General features: G+C 44.8%; 1 protein-coding gene across 1 annotated transcript; it reads right to left on the bottom strand.

Moving 5' to 3' along the window:
- Nucleotides 1-12,932: 12,932 nt before the first annotated feature.
- LOC124654454 (protein FAR1-RELATED SEQUENCE 3-like) lies at nt 12,933-15,713 on the bottom strand. Its single transcript, XM_047193449.1, has 2 exons — nt 15,442-15,713; nt 12,933-13,667 (listed from the first exon to the last, which is right to left on the bottom strand). The coding sequence occupies exons 1-2, from the start codon at nt 15,691-15,693 to the stop codon at nt 13,068-13,070; spliced, it is 852 nt and encodes a 283-aa protein (XP_047049405.1). The 5' UTR covers nt 15,694-15,713; the 3' UTR covers nt 12,933-13,067.
- Between the last annotated feature and the right edge of the window lie 1,113 nt (nt 15,714-16,826).

The raw sequence follows: 16,826 nt of genomic DNA, 5'->3' as shown, positions 1-16,826 counted from the left end.
GTACCCTTACAATCATCAATAATGTAGCATGGAACATAAGAAATTATCGATACGTCGGAGACGTATCAGCGTCTCGCTATGCTCACCTCGTGAGGCGTGATGCCGCCGGAGTACCCATGGAGCTGCAGCCTCACCCTGAGTTGAGGCACCACGCTGAGCATCTGGACTTCATGTTGTACCACACTCAGCAGGATCTGGACAACGCCCGCGCCTACGCCAACCAGACTCACCTTGCGCTGGCAAATCATGCCGATGCAATCAAGATGCTTGCCAAGGACCGCAAGTCACTCCGCCTGCAGCGTGCCAAGAAGGACGCTACCATCGTGCGCCTTCGTGCCAAGATAGCGTCCTTGGAGGCCACTGTCAAGGCCCAAGAGGACCAGCTGAGAGAGATGGAGGATGATGGAGGTGAAGACCTTCAGGGAGGAGGAGCCTTCCTGAGCGACGACGGCGACTTTGAGGAGGACGAGTTCACCGAGGAGGAGGACTATGAGTTCCTGGAGGCCGGACCAGACGACTTCATCCCGATCGATGTTGATGAGGAGTAGTTGCACTAGATCACTTATGTAGGTGTGAGTTGTATCCCGTCCCTTGTATCGTAGCATGAGAAATGGTTCTTAAAACCATGGGAAGTGTTAGTTTGTAATGTGTGATGTTGAATGAATGAATGAATGTTTGTGTTTGTCATCAAAAGCATTCAAGCTTTAAAGTTTTGAACTTACTCAAATAAACCATAGAAATTTCCCTCTTATCTCATGATCTTCTCTATGTTCAGATGGCCCCTCCCAATCGCAACAACAACGATGCCCTGATGCAACTGCTGCAGACCCTGATGGCAGACAGGGAGACTGACAGAGCTGAACTCCAAGCCAACATCGCAACACTGCAAAACCTTGCCAACTAGGGCCATGGAAATCATGACCACCCCGGATCAAAACTCAAGAACTTCCAGAACACCAACCCTCTGGTGTTTAGCAAGACCGAAGAACCCCTCGACACCGACGACTGGCTCCAAACCATGGAGAACAACTTGGAAGTAGCAGGAGTTGAAGCCGCCGAGAAGGTCATGTTTGCAACCCATTACCTTGCCGGACCAGCCTGAGCCTGGTGGACTAGCACCCGTGCGATGAACGCAGGTCAATTCATGACTTGGGCTGACTTCAAGCTCAAGTTCAGCAAGTACCATGTGCCCCCGGGTCTAATCAAGAAGAGGAGAGATGAGTTCCGCAAACTCAAGCAAGGACGGATGACGGTGGTAGAATACCGCGACAGGTTCCTTACACTGTCAAGGTACGCCCCCGACGAGACTGACACCACCGAGAAGAGGCAGGAGAGATTCTTGAACGGACTGCATGATGAGATGCAGACTGTCCTAGTCAACATCCCCTTTGCCGACCTTGAAGCCTTAGTGGCTTCCGCCATCCAGATGGAGGGCAAGCTCAACCAAGCCAACGAGAACCGCAAACGCCGCATGATGCACCAGAGTGGGCCCAGCAATGCTTCGAAGTATCGCCCCAGCTCAAGCGGAGGTTTCACCCCAAGAAACAACAAGCCCCAGATCCAGACTTCACGCCCCGGTTATCAGAACCGGAGTGGAGGAAACTCCAGGCCAGGAGGCCACCACAACAACAGCAACTACAACAACAACAACAACTTCAACCGCGCTCCACCCAGAGCCCCCAACACCACCAACAACAACACCAACACCGCTCCAAGGACTGGGAGCAACGCCATCCCCGTTGCAACCAAGGACAAGGCCACCATCACTTGTTATGAGTGTGGAGTGGTGGGACACTACTCCAACGAGTGCCCCAAGAGGTTAGCCAAGAATGCCGCCAACACCGCTGCCCCTGCTCAGCAGCAACGCCGCGTCTCCACCGGCAGAAAGTTCGCGCCCAACAACCCCAATAACCGCAACGGCCGTCTCTTCCACATGAACGCCGAAGAAGCCCAGGAAGCACCGGATGTTGTACTGGGTATGTTCTCTATTAACTCAGTACCTGCCAGAGTGTTGTTTGATTCTGGAGCATCGCATTCATTTGTCACTGAAGACTTTGCATGCACAAGTAAAATCCAACCCACCAGTTTGAAGCATGTTATGATAGTTCAAATACCTGGGTCAACCACCAAAGCTAGAAATTTTTGCAAAGATGTACCCATCAGAATCCATGAAGTAGATTTTTATGCCAATCTGATTGTTCTGGGAACCAAAGGTTTGGAAGTCGTACTAGGAATGGACTGGATGTCAAGACACCATGGATTGATTGACTGTGCTAAGAAAGCCATCACCATGACTAGTAGCACTGGTATCCTAGTAGAGCATGTATCTGAAAGATTGCCCAGAAAGTTTACACGCAACCAAAGTGTAGCCAAGCCAACTCTGGATCGGATCGGGGTCGTTTGTCGATACCACTGATGTGTTTCCGGATGATCTACCCGGTATGCCCCCGACCGGGATATCGATTTCATCATCGAGTTAATCCCGGAGCTCGGACCGATAGCCCAGAGAGCCTATAGCATGAACCCAACAGAGCTAGTGGAGCTGAAGAAGCAAATTGATGATATGTTAGCCAAATGTTTGATTCGACCTAGTGCATCACCCTGGAGATCGCCTGTTTTGTTTGTGGACAAGAAGGATGGTGCCACCCGTTTATGTACGGATTACCGTAAGCTTAACGATGTCACCATCAAGAACAAATACCCCCTACCCAAGATAGAAGACCTGTTCGATCAGTTGACCGGTGCCAAAGTGTTTTCTAAGATTGATCTTAGGGCTGGTTATCATCAGCTGAAGATCCGTGCCACCGATATCCCCAAGACTGCCTTTACCACCAGATATGGGTTGTATGAGTACAACGTCATGCCGTTTGGATTAACCAATGCCCCAGCTTATTTCATGAACCTCATGAATAAGATCTTCATGAACTTTTTGGAAAAGTTTGTCGTTGTTTTCATCGACGACATCCTTATCTACTCCAAGTCCGAAGAAGAACATGAACAACATTTGGAGACTGTCCTAGAAACCCTTAGACACCACCAGTTGTATGCCAAGTTCAGCAAATGCGAGTTTTGGGTGAAGGAAGTAGGATTCCTGGGACATATCTTGTCTGCAGGAGGAATTGCCGTAGACCCCGCCAAGATCAAAAATGTTACAGAATGGCAAGCCCCAACCACTCAGACCGAGGTCCGCGCTTTTCTTGGATTAGCCGGATATTACCGCAGATTTGTCAAAGGCTTTTCAAGCATCGCAAGACCCATGACCCAACTGTTGAAGAAGGACAAGAAGTTCGAATGGACTGACAAATGCGAAGAAAGTTTCCAGCAACTCAAGAGTAGATTGACCTCAGCCCCAATTCTGATCATGCCGGACATCACCAAGCCCTTTGACGTCTATTGCGACGCTTCCAAGATTGGTCTTGGATGTGTGCTTATGCAAGAAGGCAAGGTGATATCATATATGTCAAGACAGCTGAAGCAACATGAGCAGAATTATCCAACCCATGACTTAGAGCTTGCAGCCGTAGTCTTAGCCTTGAAAGTCTGGCGTCATTACCTCATGGGTAATCGATGCGAGATCTACTCCGACCACAAGAGCCTGAAATATATCTTCACCCAGAAGGAGCTGAATATGAGGCAGCGCAGATGGATAGAATTGATCAAGGATTACGACATGGAAATTCACTACCACCCCGGCAAGGCCAATGTGGTAGCGGATGCCCTGAGCAGACTGCCGTGTCAGTTGAACTCCATGATCGCAATCGAGCAACCCAGCTTGTTTCAAGAGTTTGAACAGTTTAGACTTGAACTAGTTAGTGAAGGATTCCAAGCCAGCATAGAGCTTCAACCCACCTTGATTAGCCAGATCAAGGAAGCCTAGAAGGGAAACGCTAGCATCGACGGAATCAAGAACCAGACTGCAGGGAAAGCACCAGGATTCACCGTAGATGAAGCCGGAGTTCTTTGGTACAAAGGACGCCTATGTGTGCCAGCAGATTCTGAACTGAAGCAGGTCATCCTGAAAGAAGCCCATGACACCCTTTACTCAATCCATCCTGGAGGTACCAAGATGTATCAAGACTTGAAGGAACAATTTTGGTGGCATGGAATGAAGAGAGAAATCGGGAGCTACATCGCCAAGTGTGATATCTGTCAGTGAGTCAAGGCGGAACATCAGCGACCCGCAGGATTGCTGCAGCCACTGCAGACTCCAGAATGAAAGTGGGACTCGGTAGGAATGGACTTTATCACAGGATTGCCCAAATCCAGCAAAGGAAATGATTCAATCTGGGTAGTTGTCGATAGATTAACAAAGGTAGCCCATTTCATCCCCGTCAAGACCACCTACCAAGGCCCAAAGTTAGCTGAGTTATACATCTCCAGAATAGTCGCCCTGCACGGAACCCCGAAGTTGATTGTGTAAGATAGAGGATCTCAATTCACCTCAAGATTCTGGCAGAAAGTGCATGAAGGACTAGGAACCCGGCTGAATTTCAGCACCGCCTATCATCCGCAGACCGATGGACAGACGGAAAGAGTCAACTAGATACTGGAGGACATGCTGAGAGCATGTGTACTGGAACATGTATCCAAATGGGAAGACTGCCTGCCTTACGCAGAGTTCTCTTACAACAACAGCTACCAAGCCAGCTTACAGATGGCCCCCTTTGAAGCCCTGTACGGAAGGAAGTGTCGTACCCCTCTGAATTGGTCAGAAGTCGGAGAAAGCCAAGTCTTTGGACCAGATGTTCTTCATGAAGCCGAAGAGAAAGTACACAAGATCCACGAGTACCTCAAGACGGTGCAATCAAGACAGAAGAGCTACGCCGACAAGAGACACCGAGAGATGACCTTCGAGATCGGAGATTTTGTTTATCTCAAAGTATCCCCCTGAAAGGAATGCAGAGATTCCAACTGAAAGGAAAGCTTGCACCCCGATATGTAGGACCCTTCAAAGTTCTGAGTCGCCGAGGAGAAGTATCTTATCAACTGGAGCAACCAGAAGAAATGTCGGCTGTGCATGACGTGTTTCACATCTCACTCCTTCGGAAGTGTCTAGAAGTGCCCGAGAAGACCGAAGTGTTCAAGAACATCGATCACCGATCGGTGGACATCGACAAGGACTTGACGTATCGCGAAGTGCCGATTCGCATACTGGAAGAAGCTTACAGAACCACCCGCACCCGCAGCATAAAGTTTCTGAAGATTCAGTGGAGCAACCATACTGAAGATGAAGCCACTTGGGAACGCGAAGACTATATGAAGAAGGAGTACCCAGATCTCTTTAGTACCTAATTTTCTTTTAGATCTCGGGACGAGATCTTTTGTAAGGGGGAAGGGTTTGTAACATCCCAAATTTCAATAAAAAGAAAGAATAAGAATTCCAGAGATCCAAATTTCAGAACCAAGAAAAACTTTTATCTCATATAGAGCTATGCATAGGACTTGTGCATTTTGTGTGATCTGCCATGATGATTGTTATTGTGTTTATGTGAAAAACCCTAAAACCCTAATTGGATCAAGAGAAGATCACAAATCAAATCAAATAAAAAGAGAAAGAAATCAAATAAGAAAAACCCTAAAAACCCTCACATATGGCTTATGCCATTTTTGCAAATCTTTACCCAAGACCAGTTTGACCTTCACCATTAGTTGTAATATGTTACTAAACACTTATTACAACTTTTGGAATCAAAGAAATACAAATCAAATCAAATTCAAACTCAATTTGTGATCACATAGAATAATGGTCAATCCTGCCATTTATAATCTGGTCACTACTTTGAGCCCCGGGATTTCAAGTTTTTCAAACCAAACTTTCCCAATTCTTTGCACCTCATCCAAGTACACATCAAGGTGAAAAACTTTTGTAAAGATCACCATATCAAATTCATCTTGGATCAAAATCTATGCTCATGCAAAGTTGAGACTTTTTAACATTGTTAACAATCTCTCACTTTGCATTTTTGCATTTCTTTTATTTTTAAAATTCCACCACCACCTATGTTTGTCTCTGGTCAATTGCAACTCATCCAAACCAACCATTTTAAAATTTTGGAACCACTTGACCTAAACCAAATTTGGCAAGAATTTGAATTTTACAAATAGGATCAAATCCCAAAACACTATTTGAAATAGTGTTGGCCAACCCTACCTGTCCCACTCGACCCTACATGGTCCCCTAGTCCCCTCTCTCTCTCTCTTCCAAGCATAGGAACCCTAGGGAGAAGCCCTATCATGGCATGGACATGGCCATGCCGGCCATGTCTCACCATGTCCCTTCTCCCCTCTTCCCCTTCTTCCCCAACCACGGCCCTGCTGCCATTTAGCTCCACCTCACCTCCCTAATTCAGCCTATGCAAGCCCTGGTCGGAGAGGATGCCGAAGCTCGCCGGAAAACGCGCGCCCAGGGACGGCGACGCCATGCCGATGCCGTCGCACATGCGCGCCACGGACGCACACTGGACACGTGCCGCGCCACCACCTCGAGCATGCCCTAGACCACTTCTCGACGGGTTGAGCATCACGGCACGAGCACGAAGCCGCCAGACATGGAGACGACCGCGACCAGTGACCGCCGCCGCCGAAGACGGAGAAGAAATCCCGCCGAGAACGCTGACAGACACCGCCGCGCCCCGACCGCGTTAGGCACCGCCTACCCTACCTGTCGCCACCCAGAGGACCACCGTGACGCAGTGAACACCGCTGCGCCCTCGCCTAGCTCGCTAGACCACCGGAGAGCCCGCACCCATGTCGAGTTCGCCGCAGCACCACGGCCTCGTCGCGCGCCTATAAATAGAAGCGCCCATTCGACGATCTGAGCACACCGCAGCACTCACCTCTTCTCCCTCAAGCTCCTCGACCACCTCACTGCTCCGATTACTCGCCGTAGTTCGCCAATCGCCTCCTCACTGCCGCACGCCACCGCAGAAGCTCGCCGCCAATTGGAGCCTCCCTAGGACGTGCCGCTGCTACCAGGAGGATCGCCGTCGACCACCGCTTCACCGAGCACACTGCCCACCGTCGTTGGAGCCACGGTGAGCCGTCCGACCCCCTACTGCTGCCGGACCAGTGCGAGCTTCTCGCCGGCGACGACGATGAACCAGCACCGTTAGATCAGCCCCTAATCCAACGCTCCACGTCGCCTCGTACCGATTCGGGTTGGCTGAGCCGCTGACAGGCAGGCCCCACCCTGTCAGGCAGCCCACGCGTCTGTGGACCGTGGTGGGCTGGGCAGGCTGTTTAATTTGAAATTTGGCCCGTTAGTCTTTCCCGCCAGGCCCACTTATTCAAATTTGATTTTCAAGAACTAGTTGAAATTCAATACTGGCCCTGTGTTTGAAATTCAATAGATTCAAATTGGCTTGGCAAAATTTAGCAAACTTTATATTTTGGAAAGCTAAGAAAAAGATCTCCAAAACTACACTAGTCTCACTGTGAGATTCATTGTAGAAATAAGGTGACAAAAAGAACAAGTCAGGGACTTTTGCACATTCAAACAATTCTTAAAAATCAACCAAAAATGATATTAAGTTGATTTCAACTCTCCTAGCTCACTTTTCACTTACACTAATTGTTTCTGCAAAAATATGGTGTGGTTACTTTGAGTGATCATGGCCTATTTTAAATAAAGGACTATATGGCTAGTTTAGTCAAGTGATATTGTCCAAAACTATTATGTAAATCATATGAAGTGTTTTGCTTCATTTAAATCTTGTCCCAAGTACTTTCATATGAAGTTGTGACCCTAGTCTAAATGCTCTCACATGAAATACTTGGTGATATTAAATCATAATTTGTATTGTTAAATAGTATGAGGTATTCTACCTCATTTAAATCATTTTCCCAAATGATGATGATGAATGGTTGACTTAGGTCAACATGATTTCATGCATGATTGTTTGAGGAAATTAAATCTTAAGAAGATTCAATGAGAGGAAATTATTTCCTCCAAGAACTAAATGGAAATTATCATTTACATATGTAATGAGAGGAAATTATTTTTCTCCAAGAAAGGGAACCAACTGCACTTAGTATGTTATGTGTGTAATAGAATAGTTTGTGTGAAGCCATGGTGTGTTTAGTATAGCTCTTGAACCTTGTTGGGTGATTGTATCTCGTATTCGTTTTTAGACGCTAGTACCGGAGGTACCGAAGAATACCAAGAGGAGGAAGGCTTCTACCAAGAAGAGGAAGAAGAGAACTGTGATCAATACCATCACCAAGGAAAGCTAATATTCTTGCAAGTGCAAAGCCCTTTGGGGCAAGGCACCATTGATCTTACCTTACTTACCATGATCCCATCCCAAGTTTTTACCTTGCAAGTTTTTACTTGGTTTATTAAGAAGTTGCTTTTATAGTTAACTTTGGTCTAAGTTTAGAATGTTACTTGAGTAGCAAAGTTAGTCTCAAAGGTGGCCAAGCAAGATAGCACCCCTCATGATTAGTGCCTAATGAATAAAATTGACTACTCTAGATGGGAACTTGTGATTTGAAATGAATTTGAAAACTTTGGAATGATGAGTCATTCCATTGAATGATTTTTGAAGGTGAATATGACTTGAAGGAGATGGTGAATTTTGACTAAAACTGATATTGGTTTGGATGCGATACCTTTCCAATTTTTGAGTACCCCCACAATACCTGATTATGGGTAGGGCTTAACTCGGAAGTTTATACATCTTAGTATGGGTTCCCTCTGAACAAGCATCATAGGGGTTATGCCGAGGCTGCCTCCGTTGTATGAGAAATGATGTGAAATGAGGTGAATTGTACGGCCATGCCTCGTGCAGTTCCCGAGTTGACGAGTTGGTCTTCACTGGGAGGCCAAGCTCATGGGGAGAGGTGCCTATACTAGGGTTTGTAAGTGAAAGGTTATGGTTGATGATCCGCGTACTGTGTTACGATGATTCGGGGTTATCCTCGACGGATGAAATCAAATGTTGTGGCACAAGTGTGCAACCTCTGCAGAGTGTAAATCTATTCGAATAGTCGTGTCCACGGTTACGGACGGTTGGAAAGGCCATACAGTTTCCGGTGTCAGATATTTCTTGAAAATGTTGATGAAGTGAATGGTGACTTGGTTTTGAATCACAACTGAGTTGTGGGAATGACACTAATGTTCCCACTTGAGTTAGTTAGCACATGAAAGAGTTTTTATCAAATACTTGTGAACTAAAATTGGCTTTATGCAAAAGAAACTAGAGCTTAGCACCCCTTACTAGAATTGATAGCACTTACACTAGTATTAGTTTGCGAGTACTTAAAGTACTCACGGCTGTGTCCCTGGCTATTCAAATGGCCAGAATATGAAGGTGAATAGAACTAACAAGGAGATGACCAGCAGGACGCCTACGACAACTAGGAGTCTTCCGACGTCAAGCGTTGTCCTGTGGACTAGAGAGTCCCCTTTTATTTATGCTTCCGCTATGAACTTTGTGTTCGTTGATCAATAGATCAACTATTTGTGTAATATGGATCATGTGATCTGAATTTGTAAGACAATATGGTTTGTAATGAATGATGACTATGATATTCGACTATTATGCCTCGCAACAACAATATTCCTGGGATTGCGATGAATGACATAATAGGCATCTGGACTTAAAAATCCGGGTGTTGACAGGATCCTACCATGATTACATGGATATAATCTCGATACAGTATTCGTGGTCATATGTATCCTACATTTTTCCCATATGGTTGTTTGGCCACCGAACAAAGTATCCTTGACATTTTCTTGGTTTGTAAAGTCATCTAGCCAACCAACAAAAGGTATCCAGATGTGTTGGTGTAAGAAACCATTTGATATACTAGACAACGGGCGTAGGCGTCCTTTACCCTTATCAGTGTCTCCAAGGAAAAAACGATTCTACCATGAAATCATGAATAACCTCTCGATTCAGAAATCGTGGCCGTACATATAGTACATTTTTCCCATATGATTTTTTGCCACCGAATAAAGTATCCTTGATATTTTGTTAGTTTATAAAGTCATCTACTAGATCAACAAATTTATCCAAACGTGTTGACGTAAGGAACCATTCGATATATTAGAAAACGCCAGGTGGTATCCTTTACCCTTAACGGTGTCTCCAAGGATGAAAGGATCCTACGATTATATCATGAATAACCTCTCAATACAGAAATCGTGGCCATATGTATGCTACATTTTGCGCATACGGTTTTTTTGGCCACCGAACAAAGTATCATTGATATTTTCTTGGTTTATAAAGAATCCTACCATGATTACATGGATTAAATCTCTATACAATACTCGTGGATGTATGCATCCTACATTTTGCCCATACGGTTCTTTCACCGCCTAACAAAGCCATCTAGCCGACCAACAAAGGTATCCACATGTGTTGTTGCAAGGAACCATTCGATATATTAGAAAACGGGCGCATCGTCATTTCCCTTATTATTGTCTCCAAAGGATGAAAGGATCCTACCATGATCACATGGATAACCTCTCGATCCAAAAAAAATTGTGGCCGTATGTATCCTTCATTTTGCTCACACTGTTCTATGGCCGATGAACAAAGTATCCTTGAAATTTTCTTTGTTTGTGAAGTCATCTAGCGGACCAACAAAGGTATCCATGCGTGTTGTCATAAGGAACCATTCGGTATACTAGACAACGGGTATATGCGTCGTTTACCCTAATGAGTGTCTCCAAGGATGAAAGGATCCTACCATGATTACATGGATATAATCTCGATACAGTATTCGTGGTCATCCTACATTTTCCCATACGGTTGTTTGGCCACCGAACAAAGTATCATTGACATTTTCTTGGTTTGTAAAGTCATCGTGCCAACCAACAAAAGGTACCCTTACCAGTGTCTCCAAGGAAGAAAAGATCCTACCATGATATCATGAATAACCTCTCGATTCAGAAATCGTGGCCGTACATATAGTACATTTTGCCCGTACGATTTTTTGCCGCCGAATAAAGTATCCTTGATATTTTGTTTGTTTATAAAGTCATCTACTAGATCAACAAAGTTATCTAAACGTGTTGACATAAGGAACCATTCTATATATTAGAAAACGCGAGGTGGCATCCTTTACCCTTGTCGGTGTCTCCAAGGATGAAAGGATCCTACGATGATATCATGAATAACCTCTCAATACAGAAATCGTGGCCATATGTATGCTACATTCAGCCACAGAACAAAGTATCCTTCACATTTTCTTGGTTTGTGACGTCATCTAGCCAACCAACAAAGATATACATATGTATTGTTGTAAGGATCCATTTGATATACTAGACAACGGGCATAGGCATCATTTACCCTTATCAGTGTATCCAAAAATGAAAAAGATCCTACCATGATATCATGAATAACCTCTTGATACAGAAATGTGGCCCTATGTATCCTACATTTTGCCCATACAGTTCGTTGGCCGCCGAACAAAGTATTCTTGACATTTTCTTGGTTTCTAAAATTGTTTAGCCGATCAACAAAGGTATCCATACGTGTTGTTGTAAGAAACCATTCGATATATTAGACAACGGGCGTACGCGTCCTTTACTCTTATTAGTGTCTCGAAGGATAAAAGGATCCTACCATGATATCATGGATAAACTCTTGAGGCAGAAATCGTTGCTGTATGTATCCTACATTTTGTCCATACAGTTCTTTAGCCGGCGAATAAAGTAGTTGTGACATTTTCTTGGTTTGTAAAGTCATCTAGCCGACCAACAAAGGTATCCATACGTGTTGCCGTAAGGAACCATTTGATATATTAGACAATGGGTGTAGGCGTTCTTTACCCTTATCGGTGTCTCCAAGGATGAAAGGATCTTACCATGATCCTATCGATAACCTCTCGATACATAAATCATGGCCATGTGTATCCTATATGATGCCCATATGGTTCTTTCCCCTGCGAACAAAGTATCATGTTTCATTTTCTTGGTTTGTAAAGTCATCTGGTCGGCCAATAAAGGTATCCATACGTGTTTCCATAAGGAACCATTCGATATATTAGACAACAGATGTAGACGTCTTTACCCTTATCAGTGTGGCCAAGGATGGAAGGATCCTACCATGATCTTGTGGATAACCTCTCGATACAGAAATCGTGGCCGTTTGTATCCTACATTATGACCAACGAAGGTATTCAGATGTGTTATCATAATGAACCATTTGATACATTAGACAAGGGGGCTAGTGTGTTTAACTTTCCATGTAAAGTCCTTTAGCCATCAAAGAAAGGTATCATTACGCTTTCTTTCAAGTAATCGTTGTTTGACACGCGTCCGTGGTCCAATATGACCAAGTATCCTACCATGATCACATGGATAACCTCTTCATATAGATATTAGGGTCCAACAAAGGTATCCATACATGTTTCCGATGATGAAAGGATCCTACCATGATCATTTGCACATCTTGGTATAGATACCACGGCCGTATTTATCCTCCAAATTTTTCGAAAGGTCCTTTGCCCGCCGAACAAAGGATCCTTGACATGTTTTATGCTTGTAAAGTCGTCTTGCTAACCAACCATTTTATCCATATACATCATCGTAAGGAACCATTCTATATATTACAAAAACATGTGTAGGCGCCATTAGCCATCGAACATGGTGTCCTTGCATTTTCTTTTGAAGTAACCCCCTATTGTCCTTTAGCCATCCCAACCAAGCACAAAAATAGCACGCTCTCTCAATTTCATTCAAAATTTCTCAAATTCGATTGAAATGGACTAGTTTGAACCCAGGTTGCAAGTTGTGGTTGTGGGACTAGTTTTGTTCGGTTCGCAAGTGGGACTATTTTGCACCCAGGTGCAAATTGTTGGACTAAATGTGTATATAGAAGACAAATAAAACTCCCCAAGTATGCAACGGGGTTTGTAACAATGCAATGATCAATGAGTTGACCACGATAAATATTAGCGTAAGCATGTGGTGACAACCTTCAGGAACTTGTAACTCGGCTCAAGATAACAATCTGTGCATAATTCAGCTACAAAAAATAAAACTTCAAATAGGATTTCCACGAGATGTGGTTAACATCCTACAGGTATCCACTCACACATTCCCGTAAATTCGTTTGCTAGTAATTGGTTGTCAAACAATTGGTCTTCCTATGACCAGCAATACCACAATTGGAGCAATGCGCCTCTCGCCGGGGCTTCTTGTTCCAGTTCGATGGGCACCCATTCGACCTATGGCTCCTACTACGGCATATGGTGCAAAATTTGATCCTCGGCACACTAACCTTCTCGTACCCAGGCCAGCTTCTTGCTGTGGTTGGTCGCCCCAACTCTTTCCTTTTGGGAGGAGCAACCATGTTTGGGCGTAGACTGCTGCTCTCGTATCTGTCTCCTTGGTCTTGTATTTGCTGGCCTGATGCATGAAGTCTCTCTTCCAGCCCAAGGCCATCTTTGATCTTGCTTGTTTCTGATAGGATAGGCATGGCATCTAAAAAGTGGGACATTGCTACCTCGTATGACTCAGGATTAGTGTCGGCCATCTGAACAATCTCAATTGCAGTTCTGTATAAAGCTGAGTGGCAGAAGCTCGTGGATTTCATAGCAGGGCTGTCATTTTGATATATCATAAGATGTGCAGGCATGTCACGGTATGCATCTCTGGTCCACCTCCTCATGATGTGGCTTGCAGGTATTTCTGTTATACCTAGACTGATCATAACCTGCCAACCCAAAGATGGATTTAGATAATACAACAAACAAAAACTTCAGTTACATGCTTTGTCATATACCGTTGCACACTGTCAATTTGAAAACCTCACTGAGTCCAACCAGCTTAAACTCGCAGACCCATTTTAGAGATTTCATATTTTTAACATTATTGCGAAACACAAAATATTTAGCATTGTTAGTATATATCCTCCTATTTACATGTACATGCATTACATAGCTAAATTGACACTAGCTTATAAAAAGCAATGACCTATGGAGAATCTAGACAATAGTGTTAGCATAATCTTGATTCATGTATCTGCGTTTGTATTTTCGTTTGCATGTAGTTTATCTAGCTAGTGAACCGTCGGCTAGTGGACCTTCATCTGAGCGCGAAAATGGCGAGATGCCAAGCTGCCGTGCGATGCGGTCGGTAAGGTGTGATGCAATGGTGCTGTGAGATGCAGCGAGGTCGTGTGAAACGACTTGGTGCGCAAAGGTGTCGAGTTGATGGCTTGCATGAGCGTGTGGTTATCCTGGAGTGATTCTAGGAGAAGACATGGTCATAGTTAGTTAGCTAGCTTGGTGCGTGTGTGGATGTTTGGCCTGGTCGTGAGAGTGGCCGGTGTGGTGTGAGTGCATGTGTTAGTGGATAGCTTAGTGCGTGAGTGCCATAAAAGTAGGATTAGTAGTTTGATTCGGCAGTGCATGTGTGCCTATTTAAAGCGTTGTATTATGGTTATTTGATAGGAGCAACAGAGAAGAAAACGTCGGAGCTGTGTGAGGCAGCACGACACCAAAATACTTGAACTCCATTGTTGTTCCTGTGTGAGCTAGAGGTAGAAGAAAGGGGCTGAGAGAATCAACCCTCTCAATTGGTATCAGAGCGAGAAGATCTTCGAGGCCTGTGTCGGTGGCGGCAGTGAGATGTCGCTGAAGCTGACAACGGTGACGGCGGCGAACTCCAAGCGAGGTGGAGGACGCTGTCGCGAGGTGGAGCTCGCTGGCGGCATGATGCTGCTAGGAGCTGGAGTTGGTGTGATGCTGCCCAGAGGAGATGACGGTGCGATGCCGTCGCGAGGAGACGTCGGCAGCGATGAGCAGACTCTTCTTTGAAGCTTCATGAAGAATTGAGAATCAAGATTAGGGGGTGATTGTTAGCATAATCTTGATTCATGTATCTGCGTTTGTATTTTCGTTTGCATGTAGTTTATCTTGCTAGTGAACCGTCGGCCAGTGGACCTTCATCTGAGCGCGAAAATGGCGAGATGCCAAGCTGCCGTGCGATGCGGTCGGTAAGGTGTGATGCAATGGTGCTGTGAGATGCAGCGAGGTCGTGTGAAACGACTTGGTGCGCAAAGGTGTCGAGTTGATGGCTTGCATGAGCGTGTGGTTATCCTGGAGTGATTCTAGGAGAAGACATGGTCATAGTTAGTTAGCTAGCTTGGTGCGTGTGTGGATGTTTGGCCTGGTCGTGAGAGTGGCCGGTGTGGTGTGAGTGCATGTGTTAGTGGATAGCTTAGTGCGTGAGTGCCATAAAAGTAGGATTAGTAGTTTGATTCGGCAGTGCATGTGTGCCTATTTAAAGCGTTGTATTATGGTTATTTGATAGGAGCAACAGAGAAGAAAACGTCGGAGCTGTGTGAGGCAGCACGACACCAAAATACTTGAGTCTCCATTGTTGTTCCTGTGTGAGCTAGAGGTAGAAGAAAGGGGCTGAGAGAATCAACCCTATCAAATAGTAATATGATGCATGAATTGGTTTAGTGGAAAGTCAATGCTTACCCTGAGTGCATGGCCGCACAACATTTCCATGTGCTCGTACATTACACACTCACACTTAAAAGTCTCTCTCCCGGGATCAAAAATAACCTCACACTCTGTCCGGGACCATTTCTCTCTCTTCTCGGCGAATATGTGCTTCACAATGAACCTTTGTCCATCAATTACCTCCTGCACAATATATGACCCCGACTGGAACATGTGTACCTTGAACAAGCCAAACATGTTTGGCGTGTAAATCTTGCTCGCATGCATCTCAATAGGATGCCCGCTGTTGAGCATCACTAGTAGAAAAAGAGGCTTCCGTCCACCCCCATTAGTCCCGGAAATATTCGAACCGCGACTAAAGGGGGCTTTAGTCGCGGTTCGGGAGGCGACCCGTGACTAATGCTTCATCCGAGACGAAAGGGTACCCCTTTAGTCGCGGTTGGTAACACCAACCGGGACTAAAGGGCTATGGAAGGATCCATCCGGCGGAAAATCTTTAGTCGCGGTTGGGGACACCAACCGCGACTAAAGGGTACCCCTTTAGTCGCGGTTGGTGACCCCAACCGCGACTAAAGGTTTTTTCGTGTTTTTTTTCTCCCACGCACCCTGCACCCCCCCCCCGTGGATCGCCTTTTTTGGGTTTGTAAAATACAAAAGAAAATGATAGAAAATTCAAAAAAAAAATTGCTTTCAGATTCAACCTACTATTCGGATAAATTAAGAAATTCGAATTTTCACTTGTTTTTGCAAAAAAGTTTAAAAAATGGTAAAACCGCTATAACTTTTGCATACGACGTCGGAAAAAACGTATAATATATCAAAAAAATCCTGGGACTAAAGGGGTAAAACGTACCCCTTTAGTCGCGGTTGGTGTCCCCAACCGCGACTAAAGGTTTTTCCGTGTTTTTTTTCTCCCACACACCCTGCACCCCCCGTGTGGATCGCCTGTTTTTGGTTTGTAAAATACAAAAGAAAATGATAGAAAATTCAAAAAAAAAATTGCTTTCAAATTCTTGTATGTTATGCAACCTACTATTCGGATAAATTAAGAAATTCGAATTTTCACTTTTTTTTGCAAAAAAGTTTAAAAAATGGTAAAACCGCAATAACTTTTGCATACGACGTCGGAAAAAAACGTATAATATATCAAAAAAATCCTGGGACTAAAGGGGTAAAACGTACCCCTTTAGTCGCAGTTGGTGTCCCCAACCGTGACTAAAGGTTTTTCCGTGTTTTTTTTCTCCCACGCACCCTGCACGCCCCCCCTGTGGATCGCCTTTTTTTGGTTTGTAAAATACAAAAGAAAATGATAGAAAATTCACAAAAAAAAATTGCTTTCAGATTCTTGTATGTTATGCAACCTACTATTCGGATAAATTAGGAAATTCGAATTTTCACTT

The sequence above is a fragment of the Lolium rigidum genome, chromosome 5 (genome assembly GCF_022539505.1).
Source record: "Lolium rigidum isolate FL_2022 chromosome 5, APGP_CSIRO_Lrig_0.1, whole genome shotgun sequence".
Lineage (NCBI taxonomy): Eukaryota > Viridiplantae > Streptophyta > Magnoliopsida > Poales > Poaceae > Lolium > Lolium rigidum.
The sequence above is the reverse complement of the archived record's forward strand: the minus strand, read 5'-3'. Positions and strand labels throughout refer to the sequence as shown.

What these genes read in the sequence shown, in the direction of transcription:
- LOC124654454 (XM_047193449.1), bottom strand. Translation starts at nt 15,693, where the DNA reads ATGCATGCGAGCAAGATTTACACGCCAAACATGTTTGGCTTGTTCAAG. An exon ending in TGTGCGGCCATGCACTCAGG is followed by an intron (nt 13,668 to 15,441) that starts GTAAGCATTGAC and finishes TTGGGTTGGCAG; the next exon opens with GTTATGATCAGTCTAGGTAT.